This window comes from Cyrtonyx montezumae, unplaced genomic scaffold (assembly GCF_038088225.1).
Source record: "Cyrtonyx montezumae isolate F1298 unplaced genomic scaffold, pur_monq_1.0 scaffold_16, whole genome shotgun sequence".
Lineage (NCBI taxonomy): Eukaryota > Metazoa > Chordata > Aves > Galliformes > Odontophoridae > Cyrtonyx > Cyrtonyx montezumae.
The window spans coordinates 10142452-10169591 of NW_027071892.1; the positions used below are offsets into that span (position 1 = coordinate 10142452).

At 42.0% G+C, this 27140-nt stretch overlaps 1 protein-coding gene across 1 annotated transcript; it reads right to left on the bottom strand.

Moving 5' to 3' along the window:
* Positions 1-2126: 2126 nt before the first annotated feature.
* TEKT4 (tektin 4) lies at positions 2127-13869 on the bottom strand. The gene is made up of 6 exons (XM_065732800.1): positions 13303-13869; positions 7727-7797; positions 6249-6392; positions 4847-5069; positions 3888-4042; positions 2127-2343 (listed from the first exon to the last, which is right to left on the bottom strand). The coding sequence occupies exons 1-6, from the start codon at positions 13867-13869 to the stop codon at positions 2127-2129; spliced, it is 1377 nt and encodes a 458-aa protein (XP_065588872.1).
* Positions 13870-27140: the final 13271 nt, after the last annotated feature.

A 27140-nucleotide genomic window follows, 5' to 3' on the forward strand; every position in this document is an offset into this window, starting at 1 on the left:
CACAACAATCTTCAGTGGGTCAAGGAAAAAAATGGTAATACTTCTCATTAGCAGGTAGAGCTCATGACAACAGGGAGCCCTAGCTCACCCATGACCTTAGCTCACATGAGAGCCAGCTACAGCATCTTTTTAATCCTTCCTTGGGAAATCCTCATCATAAAATGCATTCTGAAAAAATGATATAAAAGCAAGTTCACATGCTAGAGCAGTGCCTTAACTATGATTTTTAACAAATTAGTAATTAAAGGAAAAATAATTACAGAAACTTGAAGTTTTTCCATCTGATTCACGCCCTTCCAACTTGCGTGTATTCTTCTATTACCATGTGAATAGGGCAGTGATTACACCCTGCTAATATACTGCATTTGCCAGGCCAAGATTTCCCTTGATTGGCCTAAAGTGAGGGCAGAGCAATTTAGTTCACAAAAGTAAATTAAACTGATAGGCCTTAATTAGGGAAAGATCAATTTACAGCCCAATATGGGGCACTAGGTTATTAGTACTCAACACAGTCTCAGAGAACGTGACAGCACTTTGCCTCTCTTTAATGCAAAACTCTTCAATCAAAATAATAGTTCTGGGGCCTGGGTTGCATACTTTCGTGGTCTCATTGACCATAATTGAAAGTTGAAGCCCACTTTGACCCTAACTACTTCAGTTTTCTACTGTCTGAGATTTAGATCTCTTTTCCTCTGCTGTAACAGATGTTGGACTGAAGAAATGTCAGTTGTTTGCACTTCCAGTATTTTCCTTCAGGACTACAGTTTTTGAGATAATCACGTCAGCATAAATAAAACCAACAGAGAATGCTTTTTCAGCCACGTAACCTATACCTCAAACTCCCTCTGCTCCCGTGCTGCCAGCTGAAAATAAGCCTTCAGAGGAGGTGTATTGACTCAGAGGAGGAAGGAGAGGGGGAGAAGGGGCCAACTGGCCCTTAATAGCCCTTTGGCCACAAAATAGATGTTTGAGTCAAAAGCCCTCACTGACACAGCTGGTTTCCAAAGAAATAAATGGTAGCATCCTTCAGCAGGAGGGCAATGGCTGAACACTGCTCTGCACAACCTGTGTCAAGGTCATACAAATAGCCATCTGTGTGCAAAACGGACACTAATAGCTTCTCCTGCTCTGGTTAACAGAGCAGGGCAATTCAGAAATGCACACAGGATGGGTAACAGGGCAGATGAGGGGGAGGGGTGATGGGTTTTTTTCTCTTTGCTCAGCTGCTATTTTTAAAAGCAAAAACCTGTAATGCAGGAAACCATAATGTAATTGTGTTCTGTGTCATCATTTCTCTTCTTTGACACATGTTGCATTTTCAGCCCAGTGTCCTACTAAGCTAATGCATGAATGACATTTGTTACATTGCTCCACTGGAGTAGATGAATCCGATGCGCTCTCCATTAAGGGTAGTAGTTCAAACACACACCTTGCTTTCAGGGAATAGGTGGAACAGATCAAGAGCTCAATTAAACAACCAAGTGCTTAAGCTGAAAGGCACAATTGCTATTCAGGCTCTGAAAAAAACAACAACAAATTGAATTGACTTAAAAGTTACAGATCCCTGATCTCATTTTCAGATTAGATACACAGGTGTCATGGACTGGGAGCGTTTTTGCCAATAGTCAGATTGTCATCCAACCTGTGCAAACTTTTTTTTTAACTAATAATGTTTGAAGAGGTTAAAAGTCCATCACCCATTTCCTCACTGATCATGCGATATTCTATCAGGCACACAATTTTATTGCTCTAATTTCATGCAGCTGTAAAATGCTAGAAAGCTATAAATTTTATAGGTTCACATCTGTGTATATTATAATTACTCAAATATTTGCTTCTTAGGTTGAAAAGCATACCTTGCAAGTTATACAGACATGATACAGATACATATCAGATGCAAAGAGCTATCTTATGCTGCAGTTCAAACTGATTGCATACGCCTGCAGTCAGACCCCGAATTTTTAAAGACTCAAAGACAGCCATTACATACTCATGCATTTTAATCCAAATAAAGGAGAACGGCAGTGAACATGGCACTTCTGTGTACAGTAGTATCCGTGTATTTTCCATGAAAGATGCAAGGTGAAACTTTTCTTCCATACTTTGCATAGTTAGCACAGAGATTACTACCGGTAACCTGCCAACTTCTCCACAGCAGGGTAGCGTGTGCGATGGGCCATGCACTTTTGCCTATCTATAAAAATGCTGTTTGTTTTCACAGCTATTTCTTTTTCTAAATTCATCCGTATGTTTTCCAAGTTCCTCAGAGACTGTTCAGCTTCCAGCAGTTTTTTCTTCAGAGATTCAATGGATTCTGTTATTACTTCAACTTCACTGATCAACCTGAAAAGAATTACATAAGTAATATAAAAATGAGCAGAAACTTGTCTGTGTTGCTAAGGACACGTGAACTAACAGCAACAAAAATCAACAGCTCTAGAAGCATAACACTCAACAACAAGGGCAGGAGGAATTGATCTGAGTGCATTGAAGAGGACCTGGCAATTGTTGAAGACTTTGGGCTACAGACTCAGAAATGTCAGTCCTCTTGGAGGTACAAAGCACTCAGTGAAAAACAGAACTCACTTTTATAGCTTTTGTATTCAACCTCCTCTTTATTTAGATAGTACTAAGGATGTCTTTTGCCACTACAGTGGAACTATCCACTCTCACTTCACAAGTACCCCATTGTGTAGGACACTTGTACCAAGAAATGTAAGACAAAACTTGTTGGATGAGTCACCAGTTTGACTGAATCTGCACTTCTTTTAGCCTGGTTTTTGAAACCTGTTCTCTGCCATAACACTCAACTATTAAAGATGATACTTGTACTGGAAATGATCTTTAAATCCATATGAGTTTTTAAAGAAGTGGCAGAACAGCAGCAAACCATTAAAAAAAAATACACATCACTTCAATTGAATGCCAGTGGGGGTTAGGTGCCTTCTGCACACTCTGTCTGTACATATTTACTTCCTGGGAAAACAAAATCTTTGTATGCTATGGGAACAGAGTAAATATAAACAGTATAAAGATGGGAATTAAACACATGCCAATTCAGCAAGTGGCTTGCGTGTGTCCTTAAATCTCATTAAAAGCAATATACACACTGAAAGGCTTGCACAAGAATAATTTGCTGAATCAGGACTTAAATGAGTGTGCCTGCAATGGTATAAAGCATTCAGATTAACGGTAACTTCTTCCTCACTGCACAAAGAAGAACATATCGGTTTTGAATGGCAGGCATCCTTGCTACAAGTACTGATCCCCCACTTTTCCTAAGGGCAGGAACATGTGAAGGAGGAGAATCAATTACAAGGCTTATAATGAGATCAAAAGTGACAAATGCGATGTTCAGACCTTTAATTTGAAAGGATTTATTGACCTCTAAGTTCTAAAATGGATTATTACTGAAAATCAAATGCCACCAGCCCAATTCTTCTGACTACTAAGGACATGTCTCAGGCTATGGATATGTGCAAACCATTTGCATTCTCAGCACTCAAAACATAATTCTTTCAGCACATAGTCCACCTTGTGGTGAACTTTTGCTAACAGCAGAAGGGCTGCAAATTATTCACAAGTTGACAGATTTTTTTATTTTTTATTTGGATCATCTAAATCAAAAAGAACCCACACAGTTGAGAGAAAAAAAGCCTAAAGACAAATGGCAGACTGGTGTGCATAGATTTTCTATTTGCTGATACATTAGATTAAAATAATGTCTTCCTTGCAGTGATTTCAGACAATTGAATTACTTCTGACATATCAGAATCAAACCTAGTAGTAGAAGCAAAAGACCTTGTGTTTCCAATAAGTGTAAATGCTACCTTACATCACCTTTGCATAGAATGGACACCTTGGACGACTTGTTTAGCAGTTTTTACCTGAATTGTGCTGCATCTCTGCAGAGCTCAACATTGGGCCTAAAAGACCTGTCATACAGCCTTGTTTGAGCCACTTTCATTGGGGCTTCTTTTTCTCTGATAGCTTGTTTTAGAGCAACAATGTTAGCTTCTTGATGTCCTATTTCCTTAAGGGTCTGAAAAAGATATCAAAAAAAAACTGCTTTGAAAAAAAAAGCACATTGTTTCTGCGCATGTTATACATTTATTCATGGCCCTAGTGAGTTACAGATTTGAGCTCATATTTGGTCAGAATATAGAAGAAATAGAAGTGAAAAGGTGGTTTTGACCTCTTTATTTCTACTTCTACACTGAGAATCTAAACTCTGGTCTAAAAAGAGGCAGAAAATATTCTGTAGCCTGTTTAAAAGCTCTCCTGACAACACATCCCACCTCCTTGAATTGCTTTTAATGTTAAGTTTTTTACTGTAGATTATCTAAGTCTAAGTTATTTTGAGTGAAATTAAGAACTGCTGAACAGCTTGGAATTGTATAGATTTCTAGTGAAGAAATTAGAAAAAGACAGGAAATTCTGAATCCCTTCTCCCTCATAACCACTGACACACAACCAGAAAATAGTCTGGCAGCTGCCATTACCCACAAGCACTAAGGAATGACTTATTCCTTCTACACTATCCAGTGGCCTAACACAGGAGTAGGAGCTGCTCCACATTGGAGAGGATGCAGAGGCCAAAGATAGCCCCTCTCATTTGCCAGGAACTGCTTGATGAAGACACTACAGAAGATGCACTGCAGACAGCAGAACAAGCTGAACTGGAGCCACAATCCAGTACTGAAGACTCTTATCAGATACTGAGCTGACACCACAGTGTTTTATACCTGACATGGACTAAGAATTTTTTCCTAGAGGATAATTCCACTGTGATCTTCTCAGAAGATGCTATCACATCTGTGACCAGCATTCAAAAAATGACACTTACTTCACTCAAGTGGTACTCTAACTTGTGTTTTATATCATCCAGCTCCACACAGTGTTTGGCAAAAGCCTCATTAACAGCAGCACATTGCATCCTCAGGTCCTCAGATACATCATGAAGAATGTTATCAATCAAAGTGCGAAGTTTAACTGACGCCAGTTTTTCTTGTTCTGCCCTATAGATGTTGTCACGACTGAATTTGGCCCATGTCTGTGGTGTTGATGCACTGGAGGAAGAAGGGAATGGTATACAAACAGAATCACAGAACTGTAGGGGTTGGAAGCTTGCTCAAGTTGAATTTGGGAATACAGTCTGAAGTCAGTTCCTCCTCTGTAAAAGCATTGGATACCTCTCCTTGTTCTTGCTATGTTGCATGCAGTCTAGAGTTAGCAAGAAGGAAAAATAAAGAGTCCTTTCTAAAACTGACAAACTCTCATTCACCTTGTTGCTTCCGAGGGAACCAATGCATGACAAAAAATCACCCAATGACCTTTCATCTTTAGCCAAAAAAAGTATATATACAGTAATTGCAAGCACAAGCAATTAAGTCACCACCAAATAAACACATAAACATATGCAGTCATTGCAGTCTCTGTATGCTTCAAAACAAAGACAACACGATCTTCGGTTATACTTTGCCATGATGATCAGCAGATGATGCTGCAGTACTTAGGACACTGTAGGAGAAATGCTAAGTCATGGCTTGAAACAGTGATTGAGCACCTGGTGGGAAGGCAGGGCCAACCCAGGGCAGCTCAGGTGCATGCAGTGCAGCTGAGTGACTGGAAGGAGTGGAGCCTGGCTCCCATACCTCATTTAAGGGTTGGCTGTAGAGGCAAAGGGGACTTGCTGGAGACCTCTGCATATGTGAGGCCTTCTAAAGGTAAGCAGTGCCTTTATTTTTGTGTCCATAGCTGTTGTGTTTGAGGAAATTCTCACTTGCTTCAGCCTGGGACCTTGTTGCTATTGCTGTGCTTTCCATTGGGTTACAGCCACTGTGTTGCATGAAAATTATCTGAAAGGGGTGGGGAACTCATAAGGTTTACTGCAAGTAGCAATATTAAGTGACTTTGTGTACAGGAAGCAACAGTTTCCTTTCTCAAAAGGATGTCACATCTGTTTGTGTTCAGTACTAAGTCTCAGCAGGAGTTAGATCAGTCTTTAGAAGTATAAAGGCAAATCTTTCTAAGAAAAGCATCAAGAAATTCAGTTTGTATATAATAAACTTACTCTGCCATCTGTGCCATGGTGTGCTGAGATGGTAGCACTGCCATTACTATTGAAGTAGCTGTTTTGAAGGTATGATATCACACGTCCAAAGAAACACTAGCAATACCACTAATTTTGGGCAGCATTACAGCTTTTGGTGATGTAAAAGTGGAGGATGATGGGAGGAACTGCTCACCTTTCTTCAAACTTCATTGAGCTAAGATGGAACTGGATGTTGGTGCTCTGGTTCTTGTATCTTCCACATTTATCATCCACGTTGTATGTTTCAACTTTGTCTGACCAGTCCCTTTCACATACCCCTTTATGGTCTCGATTTAATCTGAAAAGGTCATCGTTATTATCATACAGGGTTAGTGGAAAACAATACAGCTCAGTAAAAGTAACACAAACATTAATGAAGCTAGGCTCTGATTCTTTCACTATTGAAGAAAAGTGAGGAGGCAGGCCTAACCAAACTTCCTTCTCTGGTTATCTTCTAGGGCAGGGAGTCTGGTGTGTTAATTAATTACTAATCCAGACCCTCAGCACTATTCTGTGCCCACTGACTGCTTAAGGCTTCTGAAGTTTGTGAAGGAGTTGTTAGGTATCTCAATCCTAAAACAGCATGGATTTTCTCCAATAGCAGCTTCAGGTAGAGGTTTTAACAACAGAATACCCTTCCCAAGACATCAAGCAGTGCTAAAAGGAGACCTAACCCCCTCATGTGCTAGCACTTTGGGCCTGGCTCTAAGATCTCCAGGGAGTGACCCTGTATTATCCTATGAGCTCTCCTTGCTAGACTGTAGGTTTAGACAGTAATTTGTCCTCGGAAAATATAGGAAGAATACCGTGCAGTGTGGAAGCGGATGCTTTCTTGTCTATTAAGAGTTGTATTGCACCCGGTTGATTAGAACTTCTGAGTACAGAAGGCAGTGTGCCTTTATCAACTGTAGACACCAGATGTCGCTCTTACCTAAAGAACTAAGAAGATCCCGCTGGCCGATGAGGGTACTAGAGCGATCTTAAAACAATTATAAAAAGCAAAGCCTAGACTCAACGGGTTACTCTGAGATAGTAACTGATGTAACAGAGCTACTTGAATGTTTATAGAGGCAGAAGAACTTAAAATCATTTTATCTGATAGAACAGAACAAATTGAACTATAGGTGTTTTGGTTGTGTTTTTTTTGTGTGTGAAATATCAAGGTTTCCAGCAGTTAACTCCATCAAATGGAGTTAACCTGAGGATTTTGTTAACAACTTCTTTCCAACGGATTTGGTTTAAATTAAAGGCAAATATTCCCTTTGAAATGCAATGAACACTCATATTGATATGGAAAGCTGAGCAGCTGTATGTTGTGAATTCACAGTGACATCTGGCGGCAAGAAAACTCTTCTTGAGAAGGCTCTTTGAACAGATCAATCATTGTAAAAGATTTCACAGTGCAGATATCACATGCTGCAACAAGACGGTGATATCTAGATAACGTTTTGTTATATTTCAATTTAGTGTTGGAAAATGGAGAAATGAATCCACATACAGGAAGTTATGAAAGGCTGTGGCTCTTACTATGCCTTACTTTACATGGTAACTCTTACCTTTCACTGAGTGCCTCTTTCCAGGTTTATTTGGTAATATAAATTAATGACTGAAGTATTGCAGAAATCATCTTACCGGATCTGGTTAGTAGCTTGCATCAAAGTTCTTCTCAAAAGCTCCTGGATTTTTCTGATAAGTTCAGCTTCCTAGATAAAAAACATTGAGACTTCTATGGAATTCAGTGCAGTACATACCATCCTGCAAAGCAATTTCATTTCAGTGGTTGTGGATATATACTTAAATCTTCCACTCATTACCTTACCCACTCCTTTTATTAGAAGACAAGCTTCTCTCTGGAGTTAGTAACTACCGAGTAACTCAGCTGTATGTCTACAAAGGCAGCAATATTTGAAGTACTTCCAAAGTCTGGGGGTTCATTATTTTCATATTGTGTGTGTATTCTATGGGAAAGTATATGTTCTGTCAGATTAAAACACTTGATCTACTTGGACAGCCTTAAAGTTGGGAACAGATAGGGCAGCAGCACTGCGCATAGTATGAGCCCAGAGTCACTTCTTTTGAATGCTCCGCATTAACTAAGAGTAGAAGTTGCTGTTCTGTGGCTTAAACAGTTATTGTCTGCTTTGGCAGGTACAGGAAAACCAAGCCAAGATAAACTTGATGACATGTGCCAACAGCTTGACTCTTACTATTACACCAACTGCTTTTGCCTCTGGTGAGGGACGGTATCAGGGACTACAGAATTAACTCAGGTATGTAACATCATTGGAGTGGCTGAGTTCTTTCAGATAGAAGAGGTGACTGCTCAAAGCCACAAAGCTCAGTCTCACTTTGAGAGCAGACCCAAAGTCAGAAGTTACAGCCCATGCTGCTTTTATCAAGAATGCTTTTGCAACACAAGCATTATCAGGCCAAAAAAGACCATTGTTTGTAATATTCTCTTACGGAACAAGAAGTACCTGGTTATCACTTTTCTCAGCAGTAATGTTGCTTTGGGGGTGGGTTTGGACTAGATGATCTCTAGAGGTCCCTTCCACCCCCACAGTTCTGTGATTAACCATGTGCTCCGTGAAGTACTTCACTGAATTGGTGGTTATACACTGTATAAAGGCCAGACCAACACATTTTCTTTATTATATAGAGGCATTTAAAATATCTGATCTTCAAATGTTAAGAAGCTTTTATTAAATGAAAAGCTTCCGATTAATTTAGCTGTTGTGCATTAATGGTGGTCACCCAGTGACAATTAAGGGAGCATGTAATAACTAATGACTTACAGCCAGAGCATTGCTGGTGCATGTCAATCCTCATAGCGTTCTTGACAAATAAATGAGTGCATATGTCCCTGTGGTGTCAGTTTCTCCATCACAAGAAACCAGTGGGGAGCATAAGAAAGATCCATTTATTCTAAATGGAAAAGTACAATTAAGACTGGGGTGAAAATATTATTTCTAAGGGTCTGGAAGAGCTCAACTGAAATACACGTAGCTGAAGCTATCAATTTACAAACTGAGAACACTATGACTTGCTTTCTGCAAAAAGGAAGTATTGCAATGGCTGAGTTGTCAAAAAGAAAATAATCAGGACTATAGTGTTATAAAGAGCTAGCACTTGAAATTACTCTTATAGTAATTGATATTGTGTTGGGCAGTCAGTCTCCATGTAAATAAAGAGACAATTGTTTTCCTGTGAGTAATATGCACAATCTGAAATGAGGAAAGCTTTCCTTTAGTAATTGAAGTCTCTCACATGGAAAAAGTGAAATAGCCTCAAAATAAAGAACTCCCTTGTTGAATGACCTAAAATAAAATTAAAAAATAGATTTCCTTTTGAGGAGATATGCACTCAAATATGATATTTAAAACTGAAAGTGCAGTTCTCATAATTAATGGCAACCTAAGACTAAGTACTCAGAGTGAACAAGCAGGTGTAAATGATGAATTTTCACTTATCAAGGATTTATACTAGCTTTTAAAGCAGTTGAGAAGTCATACTGAGTGGTTGAGTGGAGCTATGGTGCTGTGCTAAAGGTGGGGATATGTTGATGCAGGTCACAAAGCTCTGGCTGTGCTGACAGCCATCACAGAGTAATCCAGCCAGTCAGCAAGTGTAGCTGTGGCTTGCTCATGGGAGAAGGGCCACAGGTCAGCTCTGCATGAATACTGGGTCTGCCAAAGTCAGCCTGCAGGCATTGAAATGAAGTGCTCTACTTTTATGAAGCGATGGAGAGGACTGTCCTACTGCACACTGGTTTGCTTGGCAAAGCTACAGGTAATGGTGTTTGGAAAGGGGTTTCAGTTGATTTCCTTGCCCCATTATTGCGTTTGGCAAGCATACACACAACTGTATCCTTTCTCCACTTTTTTAATTTTGTATAGCTGACTGGATCTTGGCTAATGCCATCATCTTCAGCACCAGGGAATACTAGGGCTGACTTCATCACTGAAGCAAATCAACATCAAGTCAAGTACAATCTTTGGGCAGAAGAAAATGACATAAATGTAACTACATCTGCTTATACCACAGGCATATCTGGCACTCACTTAATGAACTGGGACACTGGATATGCAGAACTAACCTTGAAACACAGGATATATGCAGCTGAAACATGATTTATTGGCAATATAGCACTATGTGGCAAGTTCTGTGCTACTGCCTATGTTTTCAGTATTAAATGCACATGTAAAAATACTAAACTGTCATTAAGGCAATGCAAAGGGGAGATGCAATATGGGCTATGAAAGCAGAAACCTCATAAGAGCAATACATGCGTCTGTTTTCTGCAGAATTCTGCTACTTCCAATGCAGCAACTCAAAGAAACAATTATTCCACTTAAGAGATTTTGTCTTCTTTTTAGCTGGAGATCACTCTCTACAGGGAAAAAGAATTGTGTCCTTCAGATTCCTTTTAACCTGAACTATATTAGAAAAGATTCATATGCTGTTTACTGGAGTCTATGAAGTACTGAGTAACAGATGATTTTATTACATGTGCGAGGAGCTTTCACTTAGATACCTTAATCCCTCATTCCAGCAGCTGCTATTTAACTGGGTTATGTAACACAGTGGGGAACCTAAATATGGCTCTGTCCTGCAAAGCGAATAGGAGAGATGAGCTAGAACCAAAGCCCCTTTAAAGAAATAGATTGTGTGCCAAAAAGAGAATAGGAAAAACTGAAGTCTTATCTGGATGCATAAAGCTTTCATCAGAGATGGTTCTGTTTTATTTGTGAGTCATCTGAAATGATCTCTGCTGAACAGATAATGAAAGTCCCATTAAAAGTAGGGGTTCAGAACTGCTTGTATATATGTATTTGGTGTTCCCTTGTTAAATGTCACTTGCCAAGGGGCTGCTGAATGGTGGTTATCTCAGCTGGATGCATTGGGAATGTTCATTATTGCTGCGAGAAGTTGAAAGCAGCAAGAAAACCTATGCCCTGTGCAAAGCTTTTCCAAGACCATGTGAAAGGCAATCCCTTGTCCAGATATTGTCTTTCCCGGAGCATGCACATTCCCTGTGCACCTAACCGTAGGAGCTGGAAGTCACGCAGTGAAGGTGCTATCCAGTGAAGCCAACACAGGACTGGGCTGCTTGTAGAGGAAGAAAAATTCCAAATTAAGGAAAATGCCTTAGGATATAAATTAACTGTGTAGTTACAATTCCTTGTGTAAGGAAAAGTGTCTATTTCCTCACAGCTGACTTTTGGAGAAGTTTCTTCTTGTTCTCAATTTCTCATAGCAAGAGGAATAATTGACTCCTGATCTCCTGTGAGTTGCCATTTATTAAGATGTCCAGACACTTTCTAGTCTTAACAAGTAAGCCAGATTCATAAAGTGTAAGTAGTTCAGTAATAAAATTTGCATAGGTCCTCTAAGTAAGCAAAATGAACAGAGCTACTGGTGGAGTGGGCTGTTAACTCTGAAATCTATGTGGTGAACAGTCAGAAGTCATGGAAAAGCAGCTCTAAGTGTGAAGAATTCAGCTTTGGAGACAATAAGAAAGAAAAGGTACTGGGATTTTTTTTTTGCATTGAAAGAGGTACAGAGTACAGCTGCAGCTTAAAGAGCTGACAAAGCCACAGAGGGCACATTTAAAAAATCTATTTGCAAACATTTGTGCCATAAAATCTATCCCTCTGTGAAAAGGGGAAGGGTTTCCTCTCATATTATATGCTCCTCTTCCTTCTGTACTGCAAAGGTCATTGGCATAGCAACAAAATTTTCATTTCTCAAGAGTCCATCTGCTGCTGGTACACCCGCCTCAGCTGAACTCACATCATTCTTTTTTGATGACATCCCACTTGGCTGTGGATGGTCTGCTGTCACTAGCAGAGAATCACAATTACAGGTGAAGAATTAGCAGCAGCAGATGGACTTCTTAGCAATGAACAAACTATTCTCTGGCATAGAGATCAGGAGGAAAGAAATGCAGGCAAGAAATCCTTCTGGATAGTTGGATTTTTTTTGGGGGGGGGTTTATTTCACATGTTTCTCTAAAATTATGAAATTTTTTTATCATGTGAATCTTGTAGCAATTCACAAAGTAGACTAGTGCACCACTGAAATATTCTGTATGCAGTTCTCTCACTTTTCTATTTTTGACTAGAACAACCTCTAAGCATTGTTTAGAGGATTATTCCTATCAAAAATATTACCCGATACTATCACCTCATCAGCTCTGTAATTCTTTTCAGTGTTTTCCTAACAACAAACATTAATCAACTGTGTTAATTGGTAACTCATCATGAATGTACCTCCACAGAATATTGGAAGCTGCAGGCCAATAAATGATTGTTCATTTATTTATGGGACACTAGAAAAGGTATCATTCAAGAATGAAAAATGACCCAGAATCTGTTCTCTGTACCATAAGCAATCAGAGTAATTGCATCAGTTTGAAGGCAATCTACGTGCTGTACTGGATCTTGGTGACAGGTAACAAAGTGTCAGATGGAGTAGAGACCTCTAGGGGAGGAAAGGACCAAGCAAATTTCAGGAGAGCACCAGGTTTGCTGAAGTCACTGTCAGAAGTACCATCTGTCTGTGCCTCCCAGTGTGTCTGGAGCTGTCATCTCATGCAGGTGTCACAAAACTACATTGTACTGCTTGGAGAGAGCCATGCTGCTGTTCTGCAGTACAATTAAAGTGATGGCTTGTGCTGAAACACAGTAAGTTTGATGTTAGATCACTGCCTTGGCAAGACTACATTATTAGATTGTAGTAAAGGTAAAAGGCAGAGACTGTTCACTCGAGCATGGAGAACAGGCAAGCAGCATTTCTCTGGTCCTGAATAGGCTGCTCATGGGAGTACAGCCTTTTTAAAGTGCGACCTCTATAGATGAGGGAACCTCTTTCCAAGCAGATTCTAGAAAATGTTTAGTGCTAGAATAGGATGCTGTGCCTCATGTTGGAAACTTATGCTTTGAATTTGCTTGGGTGTTGTCTGAGTGAAGGGACCTGATTTCCTCTGGGTGTACTCTTGTGATTTTTTTTTAATGCTTTTTAAAAGAAAGCGAGGATTTTAAATAATCCTTCCTGAATTTAGAATTGAGTCCAGGCTGCCTGGAAGTGGGAACAAATCTTTGTTAATCACCGGAGGGCACCTTCCTGAGCTGTACTAACCACCTACTGGCCAAACTGCTCAGAGATCAGGGCAGCACTGCCATCAACACCCCCAGCATCGTGCTCACCTTCAGCAGCTCCCTCTCCACCTTATCATAGACCAGGTCTGGGGCTTGCCTCCTCTCCCGACACTGCAGGTTATCAGTGGTGATGATGTAGGGCACTTGGGTAGCATCAAGTGCCCTTTCCAGCCTCAGCTTCTGGGCTGCCAGTAGGTTGCTCTCTGCATCAAGCTCCTCAATCACCTTCTGAAGCTCTATCTTCCAGAAATGGATATCCTGCAGCCTCTGGCTCAGGGCAGCTGTGGAGTCCTTCTGGGCACACTGGGTGCTGGCTGTGCTGCTCTCAGACAGCCCTTTGGCCTCGGCCCTGTTGCACTCAGCCTCCTCGCAGCTGGTGGAGGCCTTGTAGTACAGGTGGTAGTTGTTCTGGTGCCACTCATGGGGCAGGAGCTTGGCAGTGCAGAAGCCTGCTGAGGCTAGGCTGCTTGAGGAATCAGTCCCTGTCTTCAGCGCTGCCTCGTAAACCTTCATGGGTAGCTCAGCGGTGGTGGGTACTGTCTGCATTGCTGGCTCTTTAGTCAGCGGCAATTGGGCGGGCGCTGGGCCTCTGGGGCTTCCCTCGCGTTGCTCCATGGCGGCCGTATCTCCGCCAGGCCGCGCCGCGTCCTCTCGTTGCCATGGTAACGGCGGTAGCCAATGACGAGGCGGGTCTCCCTACTACGGAGGGAAACCCGCGGCGGCGGCGGGAGAACGGCCCGCCCCGTTACTTCAGCTGCCAATCAGAGCCCCGATTCGCCCCGAGGGCCCATTAGATAGGGGGAGTGCTGGCCCCGCCTCCAAACTGCTTGTTGCCATGGTGACGGGGACGCCCAATCAGGATGCGGCAGAGTATGCGGGGGATGTCATGGCGGCGCCCCCGAGGGGGTGGCAGGGATTCCCTGCGCGGGTCTCGGCGTGCGGTGTAACTGCAAGGGACCTTAAAGACCTGGTTCCGACCCCAAATGCTCTCTCCTAAGGCAGTTGGCGTGATCCGGCCGCGTCACGGGTCAGGTGTTCGTGAATTCCGTCTGCTTGTGGCATCCCCCCGTGTAATTGTCACCTGGCGGGACGCAGGCAGCTTGTGCTCGAATTTAATTTAATTACAAGGAGTCTGCCGTCCCTAAGCAGGAAGGGAAGGAAGAGCTCAGCGCAATGGGAGGGTGCTGGAGAGCGCCGTGACAACAGAGGGCACTCTCGTCCTTGGGCTGGGCGCACCTCTCCTGCAATGTCTTTTTGATGTAGAAAATAAAAAAGAAAAAGCCACGTGCTCTGCAGCCTGCCCAGTGCCACAATGGGCCCCTTGGGGTCCAGGATTGCGATGCCTGGACTGCGCCTCGGCTGCATAAAGTAGTAGATGAGTTTGCTCTAAGCCCACAGAAACTCCACAGTTATTCTTCCTACAGGACCTTGTGCTCTTTGGAGTTCGAGTGTTTGGTTGCTACTGATGTGGGGCCTGTGTGCATCTGCGTGGCCCCAAGGCACCTGTGAGCTGGCAGCATGGCCACAGCAGAGCTTCCCTGCCACTCAGCAGTGTTGGAAAAGGAGACAGAATTCCAGCAGAGATGAGAAATCTTTTCCCTTGCAAATATTGTGGTGTATCTGGCCTTTTGATTAAACAGCACCATTGGTGAGCTCTTGGCACTGCTAAGTCACTGCAATGGCACCCTTTGCTTTCCCTTTGCACTTCTTTTGTTTTTTTTTTTTTTTTTTTTTCACGCATCTTTCCTCTAACTCTTTTGTTCCTTTCCTGAAGTTACCCCTAGTCTGTATTTTTCTCGAGAACTTCTCAGCAGGATGGTTTATGCATATTTTACAATTATAAAGTACAGTAAGCATACAGGAAAAACACTGCTGAGTTACTCAGGGTGGAAGTTGATGGTATGGAAATTTTTTTGAAAGTAAGTGCAGCCACAATTTGCTGTTAAATAGTATTTTTCTCTAAAGGTTTCAAACAAAATTTTTTAGTGGCACTTGATCACAGCCCGTTCAGTGTCTGAGGTTGCAAACTGGGCTGTGTGACTGATGTGACTGGTGAATTTTAATCTTCCCCAATAGAGAAACACTGCGCACACACACACACACACACAAAATAGTAAACTCTTCCTGATCCACTGCAAGCATTATTTCAGTGAGCTGTTTCATGGCTGTTATCCCAAATGAACATTGCTTCAAGGAACAGATGGAATTGGAGAATGTTTTTGTCAGGCTAGGTTTTTGTTGTTGTTTAGGTTTTGTTCTTTATTTTCTTGTCTTCTGTCAGTCCAAGCCTGCTTTCAAGTGTTCACAAACACATCTTGTCCTAACAGGCTGTATATCACATCACTGAAGGAAAGAAAAGCAGAACCTATTGGCACCTGGCAGATTCAGGTGTTCGATCATTATCCAGGGCAGACCCAGGGACTCAGTGTTTCAAAGCCCTTCCAACAACCAAGTGATTTAGTATGCCATTGTAACATATAAATTATTAACAGTTATCCAAGATGTTTCCAGAGCACAGGATGACAAAACATACTGGATGAGAAGAAGAGAAATGTTTTCCAGTTCAAATATTTTGATGTGCAATATGTAAGATTTCTCTTGGCTAGAATTCCTTTTATGGGAAGCTGTTTCCCCTTTCCACAGTGAATGCTCCTGTTTGTGTCAGGTACTCCATGAGGTTTTCTGACTGCTACTGTTGCTTTTCCCTGTTTTTCTTTTGTTTGATTTATTAAATTGGTGTGAGAGGAGTACAGTTCTTGCAAATGCAGAAGGGAAAGTTCTCTTGCATTTTGATAGCTGAGAAGTTTTTTCTTGACTACAGCACAGAAGAAATAACTTGTCCAAAGAAAATTGGTCCGAATCCTTTCCTTCTCTTCGTAAGGGCATTCAGGAGCTTGAAAATGTGACCCATTTCCACCCTAACATCTCTCCAAGCAGGGGCCAATATATTACGTAGTATTCTGAAAATCTGCTTTTCAAGTGATGGTGATGCTTTGGAGGCTGCTCCTCAGCATCTGTTCTGCAAATATCCACACCTCGAGAGCAGGGGATCTGCTGAAGAGTAGAACCCAGCTTCCTTTGCTGTTTAAGTGTAACAGAATCTCAGCACATGGGGGCTATATCATGGTCCTTTTCTTGAAGAAAATGAGCATAATTGCTAATTAAATGCAGTCATGTCAGCAGAGAAATCAGAAGCAAGACCAAGAGCACACCTCCATCTTTTGCCATGTATTTTAATGGAAGAAGGAGCTTTCTTCTCAATGTACAATGCAGAGGAATCTTGCTAAGACTTGAGGGCACATCACAAACCTTTGTTTTGCCAATTGTAAAGAGATCTACTTCATGTAATTTATAGACTATTTGCCTGGCATAAACATAATTTGCTAGGAGATGTACAACCAAAATCTGAGCTGTTACAGAGCTGTGTGTGCTGCTTTGTCTGGACAGATAAAAGAACTCAGGGGAAACTGCTGCTGAGGCAAAGAATAATTTGTGGAGCCAACAAATTCTGGATGGCAAAGCCTTGATTTGGAGGCTTTAGAGAGACAGCAGAGATACTGTGCTGCCTGGAAGTGCATCCTTTGTCTTGAGAATGGGCTTTCTGCCCCAGGACCCAGCACGAGCTGTGTCAGTGCTTTGGGAGAGAGATGTGGATCCCTTTCCAGCTCTGTCCCAGTTCCTGTGGAGAGAAAATCTGGATGTGCTGTTTGTCAGGGAGACATGGTTCCTTTGCACAAAAGCAGTACCATCACTTTCATATCTCTGTTATGAAGTGCCAGAAGGTGTTTCCCCCTCTGAACTAATGTAGTGGGGTAGGCAAAGAAATCTGAGCTCCTTCCCTGGGCAATTGGACTAGCTGATGTGCTTTTGAAGTGCTCACCGCTGACAAATAAGCAGCCATGCACAAAGGCAAGCAATCAGTCACACAGTCAGGAAATACCATCTAGCATTTAACTGTAATTCAGTATTTTGCAATGAGAGGGAAAAAAACAGCTGAAATGGACTGGTAGTACATTTATGGTCATATGGTACATTAAAGGGGCATTGGTCTGAGCTACCCATTCTCAGGATACACTGGCTTGAAAATTCAGTCCCCCTTTTTGTGTTCACAGTGTACATTCTTATGTTCAGTTGTCTACAGAGCATTGAGGGGTGACTTTCATTGCTTGCTGAATCCCAGACTTCAGTCATGCTGTTTGTATTGGTGCTGCCATCACATAGCAATTCACGCCAAGGGCCCTAAATAGTGCACTGTTTTACATACATGAAATGCTGCAGCCAAGGATCCTGAGAATCGGGCAGGCATTCACAAAACCTCTACAATTTACATTGTCTTGTCAAATTTGCTGCTGTTTGAGTGCTCCAGTTTTTTGAGTCATCTTGAGCAGATGGCTCTCCACGTCCACACTGACCAAGATAAGAAGTCCTTGACACTGGTGAGGATTGCTGGGGCAGAGGTAGGACAGGATATGCCTTCCCAGCATCACAAGGCAAGGCCTTTAAATACTGTGGGCTGGGAGCACTGCTTCAGAAAAGCCCACAGCTTGAGTCAGGGCCTAATTCTCCTCATGGCAACACACTTGTCACAATTTGACTCAGTTTGACTGCGAGTGGAACATCGATTTTCTTTATTTAATATAGCATCATTATACTTTTTATCTGCTGGCTGCATACCCCAGTGATGAGTACCATAGCAGGGTGATGGATAGAGAGCATAGTGCATTCGTCTAGATGATAGATAGGGAGAAAATGTGGTGAATTAGTTCAGAGGAGAGAAAATACAGTCAATTATTTTACATAAGGCAGCGTCTGGTACTCACAATCCCTGCCTGAGAGCAACAGAACACATGAATAAAAAGATTAAAGAGTTCAGAAGTGAAATTTTTGTTTTACTATCAACATATGGGCAAAACATTACATTTCAACTCTAGAAATAAACATGTGCTAGCCTCAGGAGCACTGATGTTTAGCAAAATGCCGAGAGCAAAGGTTATCTAAGAACATAGGCATAGTTTTTATATCATGTCATACTACTGAAATTTGACATGTTTCTGCTGATTTGAACGTAATCACCCCCTCCTATAACATGATAGTTTCAGATAACGTTAATTATTTGTAGCAGTATTAGCACTGCTATCTAAAAGCAGTTATTTTACAAGCAAAATGAAGCGTAAATGGAGCCATTCCAGCATGGATGAAAACCCCATTTAAAGCTTCATTTCCCAGCCTGATATCTTGGAGGCAGCCTGTGTTTGATGAGAGCCTTGCCGCGGGTGGGCTCTTTGAGGGACAGCTATCCGTGCCAGGACAATGCTGTTTTAATTTTTATTTTCCACCAGCTTGGAGAGTTTGTGCTTCCTGTAATCCATCTTGATGGGACAGCATTAGTCAAATCGGTTTCATTATAGCATGGGAAATGGGAGTCTTGTTGAAAGGTCAAGATCTCTGTGCCAGCAGGTTTGATTAAAATGTTAGTAAGACATAAGAGAAAGGGCAAGTTTGCCTCACTTGTGTGACACCCTGAGCATCGTGGTGAGCCACAGTTCATTGGTGTAAACTAGTTTTGTTCAGTAGGTCAATGAAATGACACCGACAGAAAATCTGATTGCATGCTTACAATGGGACATTTTCCATCTTCATTGCAGGCAAGTTGGACTAGGGGACCTTTAAAATCCTTCAGGACTTTCCAACTGAAATGATTCCCTGATTCTACGATTTTCTTTTTAAAAACTTCTCAGCTTCTGACTTTCGGATTCCACTTGTCTTTTTTCTTTTGCTATGCTTTTGTCCTCTTACATTCCCTTGTGCTCATCCAAATACTGTCCTGGCATCTGCTGTACAGCATGCCTTCCTTCTACACCAACCACTTGGCCCATGATAAGTGTGCATCAGTGGAAATGTGGCCTCGAATCATGACCACACCTTCTGGGTTTGTTGAGTCTCCCTCAAAATGCCTTCCAACATTAGTCACATTACATCAGTGCCCTAGATGTATTTTACTTTCCAACAATTGCTTCTAGTCAGGGAAGTGCAGGAAGTGTGTCCTGTGATTCTTCAAAATTGTCTTTTGAGCATTTTATTTTTTCCTTCCTAATTTATTCAGTTTACAGCAGACACGTGCTGACCATTGGGCCGCATAGTGCTGACCTTACAGTGTTCAGTGGCCATCTGCTTAAAATGAAGATATGAAGAATTTCCAGTGAGACCTTTTATTATTCTCCTGGTTCAAGGGAATAACAGGAGGAGCCCTCAGCACAGACAGCAGTTTTACTATCAAATTCCACAGCTAACAGGCAAATAATCTATTTATAATAATTATTTATTTATGAGAAATCATTTATAATAATAATTTTATATAATTTTATATAAATTCATATACTTTATAATAATAATCTATTTATCACCCAAGGTCACTGCTTTCCCTGCGTGAAGCCCAGAGGTTTGCTGTGGTTTGGAATGACAGGCCATGCTTTGTTTCCTTTTTAGGAGCTGAGGATTACTGATTGTTACTTCAGGACACACTTCACTTGCGAGGAGCTATTTAGTATAAAATTTCACAGCAATATGGCCACACTTTTGGAGTCACTAAGTGGAAGAGCCTTAATGAAAATGACACGATGGGTTTCTAACTGATCAGCACTAAAATTCTTTTATTTTCTTTCGTCTTTTATGGTCAGGAGATGATATGTGTCTGTCCAGGCTCCAGCAGAGCCCTGTCTGGGAGGTGGAAAGCTCGCAGATACAGCACACAGCTAACACTGATATGTGCTTTGGGCTTGATGATAACAACTCAGAATTTCTGGAGTGTGGTTCTACTCTGAGATCCTTCCAGTATCAGCCATTGAATAAATCTTCATAAAGCAGGGGGAAAATAGAAAAGTAATATCTTTGTCTTAGGAAGGAACTTAATCAAATTTGTACGTTTGAGTGGTATGCATGGTATATATTACTCTCTTCTTACTATTAGCAAATGTGACACTAACAGATCTCCTGCAGAGCTATTAGTTGTTGGTAAATATTTACTTAACAGCATCAGCTTATTTCTTTTTGCATGAATCACTTGTTCTTAATATCATCCTATTATTATTCTTATTGCCTGATTGGTCCCCTAAATTGCCAGCGCTGTCTCTGTTCCCTGTTCCCTGGCTGAAACCAGCTCAGCAGTCGACTTTCTGGCACATTGTTTTGGGTGATAAAACACTGGTTCTAGAAGCCCTGAAGGCAGTAGATAGTGAATGTTTTCTGTAACTTCCAAATATGACAAAAAAAATTAATAATATAATATCCCCTTAGGAAAGAGTAAACAAAAAGATCGACTTATTCTCTCAGACACCCTAAAGCAGAGGCAATGAGAAGTGAAGTTATTCAGCAAATGCCTGGACCAAACTGACTATAATTCTTTGGAGAATTGTGGGTGTATCTCGGCTGGGAAAGTGAAAATTAAAGATGAGTACATTGGGTTCAGCAAAGCTCAAGGTCTTTTTTTTTTTTTTTTTTTTCAAACAACAAGTCATGCATCCATGACCTAACCCAGAAGGATGCTGTTTGCTTCTGTCTCTCTGCTGACAACACCCAGCTCTGTCTTGAGCTGGCTCAGCCGTTCAGAAAGCTGCTTTGGGTGACAGAGAAAATGAACCCGAGCCTTGGATGCTCTGGGGAGGCCGGAGTGCTGCTGTGGGATTTACAGACATGGGCTGTGATCCCAGTGCAAGACAGCCTGACACCAAGCCCACCACTGTAATTCGCTGGCCTTACATACTCCCCAGAATATATCTTAGTTATCATACCTGGCTCCTTTCCTAGGTCTGAGTCCAAAACTGCTTCTGATCTTGACTGCTGGAGTATTTGTGTAAACACAGTGTGCTGTACACCCTCCAAGAGCAGTCCCCAGTGAGCCGCCTGCAGTCTTCCCAGACAACAGCATGATATTAAGATCCCCCATTATCAATGGTTTGACTTTTAGAAAGCCGTCTACATAAACAAAGCCTATTTATCCTGTGATTTGTGCCCTGGAGACTGTCCTACAATCACTTTCATTTCCCCTTCTGCTTTCCAAGGCAGTGCCTGTCCCCACGGCGCCGGGAGTTCGGTGTGGATCTGCTCCCAGATGTGTGCCTGCCCTGGTGCGGCATGGTGTGGTGGGGAGGCTCAATTCCTTCAGCTAAATCATGAATGTTCTGTCTGAAAAGATTCTGTCTGACAGACTCCTGTCCCCTCAGAAAACTACATGGGAATGGCTCGATGTATGGAAATATGAGGGAAATTAAAATTTAATGGAAATTAATTGCAAACAAAATGAACAAACAAGCTTTCATTCTTAAAAAAAGATGCAGCAAATGCAACTTCAAGACTTTTGGTTGTCAGTAACAGACACCCATGCTTCCTTGCTAACCATCCCTCAGACAAATTCTTTTTTAATCTTTAATGTCCTATAACAAATGACATCCAGGGAACTGCCAGCACTTTCCATGAAAACTTTTGTTTCCGCATAAGGAGAAGGTTTTGTGAAAGAACATTACTCTCTTCTTGATTATCACATTTTCTTCCATCTTACCAAAGAATTGGTGCCCTTTATGGCACAGAGGGCATATACTGACGTGGTTGAGCATCTTTCATGCTTTGCTCAGTGACTGAAGGCAGTGACTGAAGGCACCGGGTCAAGTGATGGAAATGGAAGTGAGAGCCCACCCATGCCTATGAGTGCTCATTTTTAAGCTTTTTAATCTATTGCTTCTTTACACAGGAAAATCAGGCAAATTAGCCTGTGTTAATTAAGGGCTTAAACTTCAAGTGGATTCACTGAACTGCATTCAGCCTCCATGCGGACAGAATTAGAGACCTTTCTTTGGTTTGTTGTGAGTTGCCTCCAAAATGCATTAAGATAGGACAAATTAAGATCTTTTTTGGTTGTTGTTGACCCAAAGAAATATGTGGTGTGTGCTCATTCATTTTAGAAGTTCTTAGATTAATTTTGCAGAAAATGTCCCTGTGCAGACACATCAACATTCCTAATAATATTTGGCTGAAATGCAAGATAATAGCAAAGTCCAGGCTCAAATAAAAGGGATGAATCATCTCTAAATCACATGTTCAGATATAATAGGATAAAGGACAATTGTTTTGCTGGAAAAAAACTTCCATGCACTGCCCAGATGAAGGGTCAGCCACAGCTCTCACCCAGCAAATTCACTGGTGGCAGTGTTTGAGTCGTGAGGATTTTGGAGTCACCCAGGACTCCAAAAATGAGCACTATCAGATCCAACCCAGGGCCATGTGAGGGCCCTGTCCCCACCAAGCTGTTTTGGGCCTGCATCCCACATCCTTTGGTCCATTGTGAGTGCCATGGGGTCACGCAGTGCTCCCACGCACACAGCTCTAAAACCAGGGGCACTCTGCAAAAGCCCACAATGTTACTTCGTCTTTGCATTAGTACATCCCCAAATAGAAGCAGTGAACTTTTTAGTGGAAGTGACTTCCTCTGCCAGACAAAAATAATAAATTAGAAAGCCAAAATGCCTACCCATTACTTAAGTACACACAAACCCATTTTCATAGCCTTCATCTCCTCTGCCCCTAGAAAAACAGCTCCTTGGAAATTTCAGTAATTGTTTTATTCTCTTTGATCTCCACTAATAAAGCTATGGACTATCACTCAGCAGGAGCTGTTTCTCTTAGTTAGGATCTTTCCAACTGTACTTACATTAGGAAGGCTCTGGGGAAATTTCAGTAAATGCACTTGAAAAGAGCTCTGCAAAACTGCTTAGACTTTCTGTGAAAAATATTTCCCCTGCATTTATTCACTGGCTGCTCAGAACACTTCTCAGCTTGTTTGTTTTTCCCTTTATTGCAGTTGTTGTTGGACTGAAGTGAAAGCTAGAGGAGAGAGTTGTGACTGTGTCAAGAGATCTTATGGCAGCCAAAGAATAGAGCAAAAATGTCTGCATCCCAGACAAGTCACTGTGGAAATCACACTTGGGAAAAGCAGCTCTTGCTCTGCATATTTTACTTTTCAACCTCAGTAGAAGTAGAAGATGGAGGAGTGATGGATATGCACTGGTCCTCTATCAGGAGCCCCTTCATGTCTAAGGTGTAACATAAGAGCTTCCAGCATCCACAACCAGTCCCATTAGAGAAAGCATCATTTAGTTCCCCATTCAGACAGCATAAGCCTGACTTAAAAGTATCTGTGCACCTAACTGTCATGGAAATTGGTGTAAATTGAACCTCCTACATTTGAAAGTCCCATTACACAGTTCTATACACCCAAAAGGTTGGCATTGTTGCCCTTTGGTAGTGAAGTGCAAGTCAGCAGCAAGGACTGGGAGAGCTGGTGGGTCAGCACATCACTTTTCCAGGTCACAGCTTATGAACTGAACTGGGAAGGTGCTGGATTTTGTATTTAGTGCCCAGCCTTTAAGCACCACAGCCAGAACTATGGGGTCAGCTTGGTTGGTCAGTGAGGCAGAGACCAGCCCATCCCAGTACAGCACATGCAGCAGGATGCACAGGTGGATTCTGGCAGGCAGAGCTTCTGTAGGGCTGGTGATGAACTTACTGATGCAAGTTTGGAGGGTCCAGATTGTATCCATGTACCTGCCTGTTGCACTACGGGCAAATGAAAACTAGAGTCATTGCACCAGCTGCTCTCTTGTTCCTTCTTCCCACTAGCTAGAAACTCTAAAGCTCGGAGGACCAACTGCACAGCCCTACAGTTGTATTTACTGTACCTAGCACCTTGCCACAGGCACTGGGAGCATGATAAATTCTGCAGAGTGATGGAGAAACGTCACACCCAGCGAAGGCAGGGAGCAGGACTGGTGAGGAATAAAAAGCTTCTTCCTCTAAGCTGGTTTTCATCTTTCTGTGGCTGGAAATGGAAGGTCAGTAATTAATGCTTAACTGAAAGAGATCAGAAAGCTCTTAAAGTTAATAAAACCTGTGAACATGCACCAAGGATGATCATATTTAAAGCACATGCAGGCTGCAATCACTAGTGGGACTTGGAACCCTTGCTCTCCCCGTACCAATTCCTCTGTAATTCCTTGGATCACCGGGGCCATCCCAGGTTTGCCGTGGGCTGTTAGGCCTTCCCAGCAGGTGACACAGGTGAGTGTCATTCCCAGCTCAACCACTCCCCTGGGCTGTGTGTCCTGTTCTTCTGCTTTGGCCCTCGTGGTGCTGGTTTGCTCAGCTGTTTTCTAACAGTGGGACCAAAAGGGCAGGAGGTGCCTCCAGCAGCTCAAGCATCTCAAGCTGAGTTAATCAACAACACTGTAAGAAATAAAGACAGAGAATTCTTCCTCTAATGCTTCAGCATATGCTCAGGGTACTGCCCTGTGTGTAGCACAGCTCTGGGCTCTCAGCAACTTAACAGAGGCATCTATTTTCCAATTTAAATAACTTCTGGACAGAATTAATGGTTTTTTTCTCATTTCCAGAACTGACATTTGGGAGAGGGAAGGGAGAGAGAGAGAGAGATGTTCTACCTCTCCCTTGGTGCTCCCTGGAAGCCAGCAAGAGCTGAGATTTCATCTGCATGGAAGTAATGGCAGGGAAAGGGCCAGGAGCAGCCACTGTGTCTGGCTGTGCTCCATGGGGGGGGAGAGTGGAAAGAAGAGGATGCTTTAGCCCTTGACTGACATTTATTCTAGCACTGAAAAAAAAATAAATTAAATCCTACTACTGAAATAACAACTAAAAAGTACTAAACTGTGGCAGAGTACTGTCAGGAGAGTAGGGCTTTTTATATTAACTCAGCAGATAATTTATGTATTTATTTATTTTTGCTGCAAATGAACTTTCTTTAAAGGTCACTGTTTGCTTTTGTTTCTTTTTTTCTTTTTGCAACATCTGTACTGGGAAAATGCATTTAAGATTCATCTGCTTTGTGTGTGTGTGAATTTTCTAAGCCTTGAGTTTACTTACTGGAAAATGGTCTTGGATCATGTTGGAGTTAGAAATTGGGTTTTAGTTGTCAGGTGCAGGCAAGAAAGGCACTTTTTTTGGTAAACTCTTCATACACTCAATTTATCTTTTTCATTGAATGCTCAACCTCATGCCTCTAGACCTCAGACTGACACCCAAACCCTGCCTGCTGCACATTTTTTGATTGCTGCCACCCATCCTCTGTCTGCATCTGGGATTCTGATGCTCTTTGTTTCTTCTCTCTCTGCTTTGGCATATCAAAAGGTTACATGGGCCCTCTCAACTGTGCTTGATTATAGATGAGCTTCTATGTCTACCTCCTGGCAGTGCCTCTGCTCTGGGTGAGCCTCTATGGTTGGGGTCTCACGTTGTGCTCCTTGCTTCAGTCAGTCCATAGCTTATGGGTGTTCATTGGCAAGGTAAAGCCTTGCAAAGTTCAATAGCAAATCCAACTCATATTACATCCCTCTCTATCTTAGTATTTTTGAGAAAGAAAGCACTATGCTGCCAAAGAACACCAAGAGGAGAACATTCTTGTAGGGATGCAGCAACTCAGTTTGCAGCCTTAAATCCTTATTAGGGATTAGCTCTCTGGCCAAAACCCATTGCCTGAGGATTGCTGAGAGACAGATTTTCAAGGGGTGCCCTAGACAGCTTGCTTGTATTATTGAAACTTTGTCCATTCTCAGCCAAAACTGAAAGCAGGAATTCTCATGAGATGTGTTGGGTGTGAGGAGCTCAGGAAGACACAGAGTAGAAGCCCACAAGGAATGCACCTGGTGGTCCTTTTCCCAGGGCATCACCAGTTGTCCCAAACCTATTTGCTTTATTCCTGAACACCATTTGCTTTCCAGGAGCTCTGGGCTAGAGCAAGCCTTGCTCCCCACACCACATTTCTTACATTCTTGTGTGGAATTCCTTACAAAAAAATGAAAGTCTGAACAATTGGCTTCCCTGAACGTATTGCACAAACTCTGTATTTACTGATTACAAAGCAGCACTGGATCAGGAGACTCCCAGGATGCTCCATATGCAAGTGTGTCACATAGCTCGTTTATATTTATCAACTTCTGTCTTCAAACTGGTGAGATTTTGCTTCGTTAATCATGTTGTGAGGTTGTTCCCGAACCTCATGCCTCTGATGGCTAGAATTACATTTCTGATTTCCATCTTTATTTATAGCCAGTTGATTCATGTTGCCACATAGGCAATACTAGAAATACAAAAATAAAAAATGACATTTAACAATCTGTCTAGACTGAGGACAAGACACAAGTCAGAAATGGATATTCTTATTGTTAGCTAAGCTTATGATGATGCTTTTTGCTAACAGCAATTTGCATTTCAGGAGTTGGTGAACAGCCTATGTGGATGTCACTTTATGAAACCAAGTCCTTCCCCATCAGCATATAGTTCTTGGCCCAGGGAAAACGCATCTGATATATCTGGACCTGAATTTACTGGGTGATTTGCCTTTGAGAGGTTGAAAGTTGATGGTGCAGCCTCCTTTCTTCGTATGCTTGTAGGAACAGAGGTCAGCTCTTCTGCCCTGAACTGTATGGCAGTAAAATTCACATTACAGCCAAATTCCAGATGCACAGGAACTCTGTTGTCTCCAGGAGACGTTGTCTGTTCCATCTACGTGAAAGCCAAAAGACTACATCTGAAAGTATTTCATCTTCTAAAGAATCTGCCTCCCACAGGAATACGTCTGTTTGGAGCTATGAAAAGGTAGCTATTTGTTAGTGTCTCCTAGCAATGGCATAAGTATTGTCAGTTACAAGTGCTGAAGAATTGTATTCCACTAAGAGGTATCAAGAGGGTATCTCATCCCTCTCCTCTAGTGGAGGAAATGCAGCGTAAAACTGCACAGCTTGTGTTGCCAGCACTGAGCTGTGATCAAGCTCTCACCATCCATGTGATTCAAGGTGTCTCCTGGTGCTCACACTTTCTGAGGATGG